This window comes from Bos indicus x Bos taurus, chromosome 6, assembly GCF_003369695.1.
Source record: "Bos indicus x Bos taurus breed Angus x Brahman F1 hybrid chromosome 6, Bos_hybrid_MaternalHap_v2.0, whole genome shotgun sequence".
NCBI lineage: Eukaryota > Metazoa > Chordata > Mammalia > Artiodactyla > Bovidae > Bos > Bos indicus x Bos taurus.
Window position 1 is genome coordinate 87,006,643 of NC_040081.1, and position 12,260 is coordinate 87,018,902.

A 12,260-nucleotide genomic window follows, 5' to 3' on the forward strand; every position below is an offset into this window, starting at 1 on the left:
ACTATTATATAAAGATGATATTCAAAATTTATCAATTGCCCTATAATGTACTCTATAAAAATGTTTCTCCAATCAAAGATCATGCACTGCATTTAGTAGTCATGGAATTAATCAGGAATAGTTTTAATCTCTTTCTGTCTTTTAATATTTTTGAGATGATAAGCCAGTTGTTTTGTAAAATGTCCCACAGTCTGGGTTTATCTGTCTCGTAATGGTTCAATTCAGGTTTTCACTTTGGTCAAGAATATTACATAAATTATGTTTTGTCTTCAGGGTAACATATTGAGAGAATGAAGGATCTGAATCAGGGAATATAATTCTACTCATTCATTCATTCATTCATTTATTCATGCATTCAAGAAATTACCTAGAAATGAAGAGAAGAAAATCAAATTTAGTTGGCTAGTTAGGAAACTTCTGCAATAATCTTCCCTTTCAAAGTCGAGAAGGAAGCCTGATGAGGGAGGAATAGATCTAGTAGATATTAAAAAGGTGTATCTGAAAGTCTTGTGACCAAGTAGATGTTGACGATGCAGTGGTGGTTGGTGGTGGTTTAGTCACTAAGTCGTATCCAACTCTTGTGACTCCAAGGACTATAACCCGCCAGGCTCCTTTTTCCATAGGACTTTCCAGTCAAGAATACTGGAGTAGATTGCCATTTCCTTTTCCAGGGGATCTTCCTGACCCAGGGATCAAACCTGGGTCTCCTGTACTGCAGGCAGATGCAGTAGATCCAAATTAAATAATCATTTTTGTGGTAGATAGAGTATCGTTTTTATTTTATTTAGTTTTGGGCCACACCTGTGGCACACAGTATCTTAGTTCCTTGACCAGGGACTGAATCTGTGCCCTCTGCAGTAGAAGTGCAGTCTTAGCCACTGAACCACTAAGGAAGTACATAAAGTATCATTTTAAATAATTATCTAAAAACATTTTATGTCCCTTCTAGAGAAAAACCTTTAAAAATACACCTTTGAATTTAAAAGTATACATATTTACCCAGGCATTCCTTACTATGAATAATTTCTTGTTTTCAACTATTAAGTGTTACTATTATGAGAGAATTCTGTGTAGGCTAGCTCCATTGTGGAGCACTTGTTGTTCCAAACTAGAGGAATGGATAATGGGAGAGGCTGAGAAACTTTGAGATGAGCTTAATGGACCTACTCCAGAAAGAGAGCAGACAGGTAGCAGAATGCAGTACAAACAGGCACGAAGAAGCCAGGCTACCTACCTGGGTTTGTACTGATCTTCCCTGTGCGTCGGTTTCCCCATCAGTATGACAGAGGTTAAAACAGTACCAACCTCTTAGAGCCCTTCATCATTAAAGTATAAAACACTTAAAGTAGTATCTGGTACACAGTGCAACTAAGAGCTCTTTCATTATTAATGCTGAAAAGATATGCGTAGGTATGGAAAGTAAAAGTGGAGGAGAAGGAAGGTAAGAACCAAAAGACACTGAGGTTTGGGAGAGTTAGGAAAGAATAAAGTGACTAAGGGAACCACTGCATGGATATAAGACAGGGGAAAAGGCCAAGGAATTTTAAGATGGTCTACTATATATGAATGGATTCCTATCATTTGTAGATCCTGAGATTTCAGTCAAAATGCTTTAAGTTCTGGTTATGTCTGGTGTTTCTCAGGTTGTATCCTCAGTTAGACACAATCCTTAAGGCAGAAGGAAGAAGATTGGCTTTTATATGAATTACATTTTAGTATAATAAATGTGTTCAATTTGTTACCTCCACCACAGGGTTTGGAACACTGAGACCAGCTCTTCAATGCCCACTCAAAAGTATCTAATTCTTCCTGGATGACGTTGTTGCTGTTGATTGTAGGTGCAGAGTCCTCATGGATGATGTACTTATATGTCAGGCTAGAGCGGGTATCGTTCTCCTGAGGTATAATCTAATGTATACATGAAATAGATATGTAAATCGCCTGAGTTTTAATTTGAATGAAAAATTACAAATATTTCAGAATACATATCTTATTAAAACTGGAAGACTTTCAAGTAGTTTCTAAAAATAGAGTGTTTTTTTCTTTCTATTACTAAAGTACAGGTATGTCTTGATTAAGAAAAAAATGCAAATATATAAAGTATCTTGACATTAAAAAGTTTAAAAAAATACAACAAAATTCAATTTTATTTTAAAATTTGAAATTCCTCAAGTTACATAACTCCTGAGTGCACTTAATTGTTACTCTTTACAGTAGACTTTTGTTATGGTGATAAAGATAATAATGTTCCATCCAGAAAATATAGACATCATGAAAAAATATAAAGAAAATAAAAATCATCCATAATGCCACTAAACCAGAGAAAACTAAAGTCATTTTTATTATTCTGGGATAGAACCTCAAGATATTTGCATATGTGTGTGTGTGTGAGTGTGTGTGTATATGTATACATACATACTTTTCTGGTCTTGCTTATTTCACTTGACATGTCACACATTTCCCAAGACAGTAAAAATTCATATATTCATATAAATATAAAATATTTTCTAAATGCCAGCATAGTGTTTACTAGTAGTGTACGTGTGCATGTTCAGTCACTCAGTCGTGTCCAACTCTTTGCAGCCCCATGGACTGCAAAAGCTCCTCTGTAGAGCCTTTTTATAGACTGCTTTTTGTAGGACAGGCTCCTCTGTCCACGGGATTCTCCAGCAAGAATACTGGAGTGGGTAATCATTTCCTATTCCAGGGGATCTTCCTGACTCACGGGTCTAACCCAGGTCTCCAGTATCCCCCACATTGGCAGGTGGATCCTTAACCACTGTTCCACCTGGGCAGCCCATTTAATCCTAGTGTACCTTATTTAATCAGAAAAATTAATATCTGTATTTTGATTAAAATTTATCCCCACTTTTGTGATAATTTCTGATTTTCCTTAATGTGGTAAAGGGTACAAACACATTTTTATAGTTCTCAGACCAGTGAATGGCCTTTCAGAATAGTTAAAACAATTATTATTTTCATAATGAGAGTATATGAAGGTGCTCCCATTCAGTACAGCATATTAAATCATTTTCCTCTTTGTTAACTGAATGGGCAAAAGATTGTTGTTTTAATTGCTATTTATTTGATAAATAGTAAAGATTAATTTTCCTAAGTTTATCGGTCCCTTGTATTTTGTCCACCATGCACTGCGTGTTCATGTCAGATCCTCTTTATTTTATTGTTATACATATTCTTTTTTTCATGTAATCCAAGCAATAGAAATATTAATCCTTTTATAATAAACTTTGCAAGCATATTCTCAGCTTTTTATGTTATCTTTTCTAGCAAAGCACTCTTTTTTATATATAGTTTTTATTGACTTTCATGTAGTTTTTACAGGATTGTATCAATTATACATGGCTCCCTGGGGTCACTCTAATATTATTGGTGAAGCCCTGCAAGAAGGCTCCGAGGCCAGACACCTGTGCTGCTGGAGAAGAATGCAATGCAATTACATATGAGTAAAATAGAGCTTCTGATCACCAACTAATCAAACTTAAAATAATCTAAATAAAATTTGATTGATATGTATTTTCCTATAAAATTATCTAACCTAATTTCCTATAAAATTATCTATCTATATGGAACAGAATGACAGTCCAGAAATAAGCCCACATAAATTTGGGTAATTAACTTTTGACATAGATGAAAAGGGAACTTAATGGAGAATGGACATTGCTTTCAACAAATGGTGCTGGACACTGCAGTGGCTTTAAAAATGTGTGTGCAGGTCCTTTGACACTTTCTCTCTCTCAAGAAGTGGAGCTTAATTCTTTTCTCCTTCAGTAGATCCTGGACCAGTGGCTTGCTTCTAGCAAATAGCAGCAGATGTGAAAGGATGTCATTTCTAAGGTTAGGTTAAAAAGACTGATTTCTGTCTTGGTTGCATTCTCACTTTCTGGATCATTTGAATCAATGACTTTGGGAAGACAACTGTCATGTGATAAAGACACTTTAGCATCCTATTTAAGCATCCATGTGAAGAAGCCTGGGAGCAGTCTTCCAAGGGCTTTCAACTCTCATGTGACTGAACCAGGAACTGAGAAGATTCTCTCCAGTGGAGCCCTGAGGTGACTGTAGCCTCAGCTGAGAGCATCCTCATGAGATACCCTGAGCCAGAACTAGTCATGGAAGCTATTCCCAGATTCCTGACCCAGAGAAACTATGAGATAATAATGTTGCTTGTGTTCAGCCACCAAGTTTGGGGTGATCTGTTATGTAAGAATAGATAATGTATGGACATCCATGTACAAAACTAAGACCCTAACGTAGACAAAGTGTGTATAAAATTAGCTTAAATGGTTAATAAAATTAAAATGGTTAAAACTATAAAAGTTACAATAAAAAGAAGAAAAAGAATTTTGATCCTGGATCAGGAAAAGAAAAAAAAAAAACAAACAAACAACCTTATATAATAAGAAAGTCTTGATCCATAAAAGGAAAAATTGATAAACTGGACTTCAATAAAGTTAAAATATTTTTATTTATGAAAAACACTACTAAGAGAAGGAGCAGAAACTACATATTAGAAGAGAATATCTGAAAAATCACATTTCATAGAGGATTTATATATTGAGTATATATAAAAACTCTGAAAAGTTAAAAAGAAAAAAGCAACCTACTTTAACAATGGACAAAAGATCTGAATAGACACTTTATCAAAGAGAAATAATTTTCAAATGAAAAAAGATTTGAAATTCAGTGAGATGATTTATTTTAGATTGGTATAATAGTTTTATAGGGAATCCAATAAATATTGGTTTGGTATACAGAATCTAACAATATTTTTCAAGTCAAAATGATTGTTTCTGCTTTCATTCATGAGGAAGTAATAGAGTTGCCTTCCTGATATTAAAAATAATAAAACTGGATACAATATTTGAGGGAATTTTTTTCTTGCAATGAATAACATGGCAAAGGATAATGATCTCCATGAGGAGAGTAACACGTTAAGTACTGGCTTCTGGACAGGGCCAGGTCTGGACCCTGGTATGGAGAGCAGGAACCCTAGCCAAGTCAGTGTCTCACTGAGCTGAGGAGGAGGGGGAAGTTTGGGACTTTCAGAGACATGGGCACTAAAGAAAAGAGGGCTTCAGAGAGGGGGGTCCAGAAAGCTGCATGGGTTTTCTACACAGAGGACTGGTCTGTGCATGCTCCGGCCAAGAAACCATGCTGTCTACCAATGAGTGGCTGCCATGGGGCTGGAAGCAGGACAGAGGTACCTCAGCACAGGCAGGGATGAGGGCCCTAGGTGCTCTCATGGCCTCCCTAACACTTCAGGTATGCAGTTAAGGCACCAGAAAGTCAAGACATAGAATAAGAACAAAATTGAAACAGATCAACCCTCAGAAAGGAAAACCAAGCCTCCAAGATCAGTGGAAACTGACAATAAATTAACTGCCAGACAGAGTAAAACCCAATGCTTTTAAGGAAGGCAAGGTATACTAAATGCTTGACAACTTAACATCTTTAATGCTCAGTGTACAATAAAAAAACATATAGGAAGTATGAAAATGTGAACTATAATCAAGAAAAAAAAAAGAGCCCACAAAATCAGGCAATATGAAGTTTCAGGACTTAGAGGAAAAGTTGGACATAATGAGTGAAAATATATGGACATCTCAGCAGAAAAATGGAAATTATAAGAAAAGAAAAAAAAAGGAAATTCTAGAAAACAAAATACACTATCTGACACGAAAACTTTACTGTATGGGCTCAGTGGCAGACTGGAGACCACATAAGACAGTCAATGAATTTGAACACAGTTCAATAGAAATTATCCAATTTGAAGGACAGAGAAAAGACAGCGATTACAAAAGGATGAACAAAGTTCACAAGTCTCGTGAACCAACTTCAACTGGTTTAACATACATGTAAGTGAGTCCCAGGAATAGAAAGAGAAAGATGGGGAAAAATAAACTTGAAGACATATGGAAAATTTACCTCAATTTAGTGAACAACATCAATCTATAGAGCCAAGATACTTGGTGACCCCCAAGCAAGATAAACACAAAGAACATCACAAACTAAGCATGCCACAGTCAAACTACAAACCATCCAAGACAAAAAGATAAGGAGAAAATTGTAAAATGCAGCCAGAGAATATTGACACACTAATGCACAGCAGCAACCTAAATGAAGCTTACTTCTCATCATAAACAATGGATTCGAGAAGACAAATGTTATATAAATGAGTCAATGATGGCTCCTGTATATTGGCCCCTACGTCGTTTATTCATATACAGCAAGTTCAGACTGATTAGCTCAAAAGTCCATTGGCACCAAACTTGGATTTTCACATAGCCAATTGTTTCAAATGTAGCCCAAATAAGTAGATCTCTAACCATCTAGAAGAGAAGGGGGAGACAGGATGAAATGGTTGGATGGCTTCATTGACTCAATGGACATGAGTTTGAGCAAACTCCAGGAGACAGTGAAGGACAGGGAAACCTGGTTTTCTGCAGTCCATGGGGGTCACAAAGAGTCAGACATGACTGAGCAACTGAAGAACAGAGCCTGTTTACTTTACATACCTTTATGAAGCTGGACCCCAAATCCACTAATTATAAATAAGACTTTGTGGTTATCAGGATCCTAAGCTGCTGCTGCTGCCTGTTGAAGCTCTCTAACCCAGAGTTTCCCCGCTGTGCTGCTGGGCAACATCACCTGGACACATAACCCCCTCTCGAGTTTCCCTTCCCCCAAAAGTTCCTTTACTCTTGTCTTCTTGCTAAAGGTGGCCTCACACGCAAACCTGCTAAGGCATCACCTGAACAATATGTTTGGGTGCCACCTCATGGTCATATCTATTTCCTAGATGAGACCCCAAATTCCTGGACCTCTCTACAATGATAGAAAAACATCTTTAAAGTGCTGAGAAAAAAACAAACAAGTTAGCCACTTCCAATTTTATATCCAGTGAAGATATCCTTTAAGAATGAGAGTGAAATAAAGACTTTTTCAGAGAATTGAAAGCAGAGAGAGCAACTTGCTAGCATGCATACCCCTAGCACAAGAAATATTAAAGGAAGTTCATTATATCAAAGGTAAAGGGTACTAAATGGAAAATCAGATTTACCAGGAAAAATGAAGAGCATCAACAATGCTAAATATGTGAGTAAATATAAAAATCTATTTTTTCTTTTCTTGTCTTTAAAAGATAACTGATTACCAAAATCAAAGATAATAATACTGTATTTATAATGTATACATAATAAAATATATGACAAAGTTCCCCAAAGAATAAAGAGGAAGGGTAAATGGAATTATTAAAAACAAGCAAGTAAATAAAATTAATTATATTAAATATTTAATTATAAAATTAATTATAATTGAGATAGATTAATTATAAAAATATAAAGTAAACCAACTACACAGTGAGCCTGTAATGCCACATACCAAAACAATAACAGGATCATGTAAAGGTCCATCAGTGTGAAGAGTTTCAATGTCATCTTCAATGTTATAATCCCATTCCACACCAAGATCTATGAAGGTCTTTGACTTGGCTTCCTCCCCTTTGCCATTTAAAATATAGTGGCCTGTAGCCTGATTCTTAATTGCTAAGGAAAGAAAAATGAGTAACCGGCATACATTTTATCTTATTACAGCTTTGATGATTCACAGTTAAGTCTTTCCTTCTATAAATGAAAGACCGTGTTTACGAGTATCAAAGCAACTAAAATGAGTGTTACTTCTGATAGGACTCATACTTCATTCAGTAGGCATTCAAAATTCTCAAAAAGCCTTCCTAACCAGTTAAAAATAGTGGTGAGATGGTGAGATAGAAAGTAAAAATTAACAAATATTCCCATTCGAAAACACTGCCAAAGCAGTTAACACTTTCTAACTCATTCATCCCGTACATTTCCTCAGGAAGCTGGAAATATTTTTAAAATAAAGGCTTCTTCTACAACAAGTAATACAAATGATTTATACTAGGGCAGCATACAACATAATGCCTTTTTTTTTTTTAACTGTGTAACTCTTTCAAGTTAAGTCAAAATATTAGAGGTACTCAAAGTAGTTGAACTAATTTTTAGGCCAACAAGCAATCAGTCCTGACAACTGTAAATTCTAAGGTCACATTACCTACTTAAATGGTCACGAAAAGCTCTTTACTGGTGACAAAAATTGTAATATATTACAGATTTACTATATATTATTAAATAAAATGCTTTCTATAATGAATAAAAATAACAAATGGCATTTTAAAGTTTGGAGGTACATTGGCATTTAATGATATTAGAAAATAAAATTTCAAAAGTTATTACTATTACTAAAAATGTGTAGAAAACATGACTAATTTTAGTTAAATACATTTATTCCTCTTGAGATTTTAAACTAATTTTTCCAAAGATGATAATCTGAATTCCAGAATAAAAAGTAGGGAATTTCAATTATAGGATAAAGGACTGCAGCTAGACAGTGGAGACTGTTTTGAAATCTAGTAGTAAATATATTTTAAATACTAAGAAAAAATTCCATGAAACACCAAAAAACAATACATTTTGAAGTTACATGTATGTAGAAAAGCAATTTACTATAAATTTTCATAGGTTTGACAGATGTGTCAGTTTCAGAAATCTTCTTAGTGATTTAATGGCTCAAGGAATATGTGAAAGCTATGTTTACATTTGTGCATTCACTTTAAATATAAACCCCTCTAGAATGACATTTCTCCATGATCTTCTAATGTTGAAAGGAGGAAAAAAATCTTTTGGAAATTATAAATGGGATAATTTGCAGATAATAAACAGAAAGCATGCAGAAAACGAATCTGCATGTGCCAGTCAAACTGGACACATAACAGATATCAGGAAATTTGTACTGGACTAGCACAACCTGGATGTGGTTGCTTTTCAGTCAAAGAACTTAAAACGCACTAAAAGAAGAGGCATACAGGATGGCATCAACCAAAATATCAGAATTAATTTGTCAACAAATATGGCAAATTTTTCTGATATTATTCCTTAATTTAGTGCATTTTATTAACATTTTATTTTTTCTCATCTCCCAATAACAGAATAAAAATGTATAACAAATTCACACTTACCAAATTATTTTTTCCTTCATGTCCTAATGAACCAACCCAGGTTTCACCAGAAATTAAAACTCTTGTTGTGAATATTTCTTATGATAAATAAAGAATAGTTGGGAGAAATGACCACGGAAAACCAGGTAATGATGAATTTATACATAATTTTGAACCTTGCAGACCTATGCGTGTACATAGATATAGATACATATGCGTATACATGGATACACATACACATGTATCTATATCTATGTATCATTTCTTTGACATTTCTACATTTCAGTGCATGTTAAAGCACAGCCAGTGGACAGAAACACTTACCAAGAACATGAGGAGAAGCCTCGTCTTCTTGGATTAACACATGTCTAGCACCAGGGGGTATATCAAACATCTTAAGGTACCCTTTGCATGTGTAGTAAATATTGGAGGAAGCAAAGAAGAAAACAAAAGCAACAACCATGGTTAGTCAGGCATTACGTTCCTACGGCTCCTGCATGCAGAAGAAGGCATCCATAAACCGAAAAAAGCAGTTTCAGAAATTAACTTCAAAGCATTGGCAGGTTTTATGACATCTGGCACAGGATCAGAGGCATATTTTTCTTTATAATTATTAAGTCGATAAAAAATTAATCTTGTTTCTAACCCACTAGTCACTTATTTTGTATTGACCTACAAATTGTGGCAACAATAATTCAGGCAAATATAATACTATACTCGCCTGTGTCCCTCCATGCAACTTTAGTTTTTTAAATCATCCTTTTGAATAGAGGCTCATTTATAGTGTGATTAGTTGGTGAATTTCTTGAGATATTTTATTGGTCTATATATTATTTTAAAAGTCTAAGTGGCAAATATAGACAGCTTATTATTTCTAATTATTTCTAATATTTCTATTATTTCTAATCTATTTCTAATTAATGAAATAGCTTCAGATTTAAAAGCCTGCTCTATTCTAAAGAAATTACAAAAGAAAAACCAGTGAGTAGTTTTCATTTATATCGTGATTGGCAACTACTTTTAAGGCTTTACACAGTTATAAATAGCAATGTTGTAAAATATATTTTGTAGATTGGCTGGAAAACATCTGCAAGTTATGTCATAGTGCCTTTACACTGACCCTAAGTTCAATCTTCTAATTGAGAAACTGCAAACCAAAATGCTTAATAGGTTGTCTTAGGTTTTAAGGTCCTATTGTCCTGTATAATAAACCTTCCTGGTATTATCACATTTCCTAAAAGTTATCTTAACTGAACTGAAAAATTATCTTAAGATCATTTAGAATTAAGGTCCTAGCTATAAATCAACAATAGTCAGGGGAAATAGAGAAACCAAAATGTTTCTTCTCGTTTCCATAAAAAATGAATACAGGAAGATTATGCAACTTGTACCTTCATTACATTATGAAACCTATAACTCACACATTATAAGTAATGACAGAAATCCAGTTATAAATACAAAATTGCTGGTGGAGTCAGAAAGAAATCTGTTTTTTGGTCATTTCTTTATGGACAATGATTACCTATAGGTAGATTTACCTGACTTTTTAAATAATATTTATTAGTGTCTTAACTAAGTGGAGCGGTCATTTTGGGGTCGGGGTTTTCAGCACCTGAGCCTGGGTGATAATCAGTACATGAAACGTACCATGTTTGCCTGAGTATCAGAAGCTGGAAGTAATGTGGTTAAGATACCAAAGGTAGTAAAACAGCTTGATGCCATTTATGGATGCCCATCTTTCTGCAGTTTGCTATAACTTACCCAATACATTTTTAGCTTCCCTTGTTTCAGCAAGAGAAACACTACGAGCTCCTTTGGGTAAAGTGAAGGCTCCTCTTGTCTTCCCTTAAATAGAACGTCTTTAATTAGTAGAGAGTTCGTTTATCCAAGTCTTGCTGTTTCATTGACTATACTATAAGCTTTGTATAATTTTATTAGGTAACATATAAAATATGTTTCATAATCATATATATTGAAGTCAAAATGCATTCATAATAGTTAGCTAATGCCAATAAACTGTTAATAGTCAATGAAAGTAAGACTAAGCATGAACGAGAAATGATATAGGTGATTTGAAGTCGAATACTTGCAGATTTCATTTTCCAGCAACTTGAGTTCTTTATGGCATCTCTTGCTTAAATTTTTCCCTGTTGGAAAAGGTTAATTAGTCTATTGAATAACTATGATGATAATATTAGTGCAAAAAAATGGATGTTAGATTATCTTGGAACAGTCTGAAAGCTTTCCTCTCTTCTTCTGAACTTAATTTGGAGGTTTAGCATAATTTTTGAGGTATCTGAAAAAAAAAGTATTACTACCTTTTATTAAAAATAATATAGAGTGGATAACAATGGTAAAAAACATTTTGTTTACATTTATTCACTCTGGAAATAAGAAAAATTAATTATTTAACACCTAAATGAACAATTCATAATTGCAATAAAGCATAGTAAATTATTTCACATTAAGATGGAGAAAACCATGTTACTCTACTAAATGCATATAATTTATGTACATAATTCTAATTTTGTTTGCTTTATTAAAATAATGCCATCAACCAGAAATGGCAATATTTGCTTTTTACAATTTTCAAAGTACAAACTATAGTAAATTATCACAGAGAAACAGCAAAGATATCAGTAACTAGAGTAGGGAATACCTAAGGAAAACACATTAGAATACAGTCACCTACTTCTGCCTAAATACATCACCTACTTCTGTTCTAAATATATCAAAGAGCAAAGCTGATATGTGTGGAAATGGCTTGAGGTGGGTGACTGGGGGATAATGGGAGTAAAAAGAACTAAGAGAATTATTCCATTTGGATAAAGACTAGTTGTTTTTTTTTTAATATATATAGTTTCCTATTTTTCTAAAAGGAAAAATTACCGCAATGACAATGTGTTCAATGTGAACCAAATCTTTGTCTTTGTTTTATCTTGTTTTCTATTATTCTGTAAGAGACTATATCTTGGATGTAAGAGAAGCTTTTAAGGGAAGCCTCACATTAAATTAATCTTTAAATGTTGAATTCTTACAAACTTTTGTTCAATAAATGTTTGTTGAATAACTGAATAATAATTGTTCCAAACTTAAATCATTCAGTAATCCATGTTTGTATATAAATCTTTTGTGAAAATTCCAATGTATAATTATGAAAATACGAATAATGTTGCATATTATTTGTTGCTTTGGTTCCATCTAATGAACCTTCACCATATGC

The 12,260-nt window shown here is 33.9% G+C and overlaps 1 protein-coding gene across 2 annotated transcripts in view; it reads right to left on the reverse strand.

The window, feature by feature from the left end:
• Positions 1-12,260, reverse strand: part of ADAMTS3 (ADAM metallopeptidase with thrombospondin type 1 motif 3) — a 281,050-nt gene that overhangs the window by 13,382 nt on the left and 255,408 nt on the right. For both annotated transcript variants that reach the window (XM_027544709.1, XM_027544710.1), the window contains exons 16-18: positions 9,362-9,442; positions 7,402-7,565; positions 1,743-1,908 (exon numbers count right to left, since the gene is read on the reverse strand). In XM_027544709.1, the coding sequence (XP_027400510.1) occupies positions 1,743-1,908; positions 7,402-7,565; positions 9,362-9,442 (411 nt within the window). The remainder of the gene's footprint in view (positions 1-1,742; positions 1,909-7,401; positions 7,566-9,361; positions 9,443-12,260) is intronic.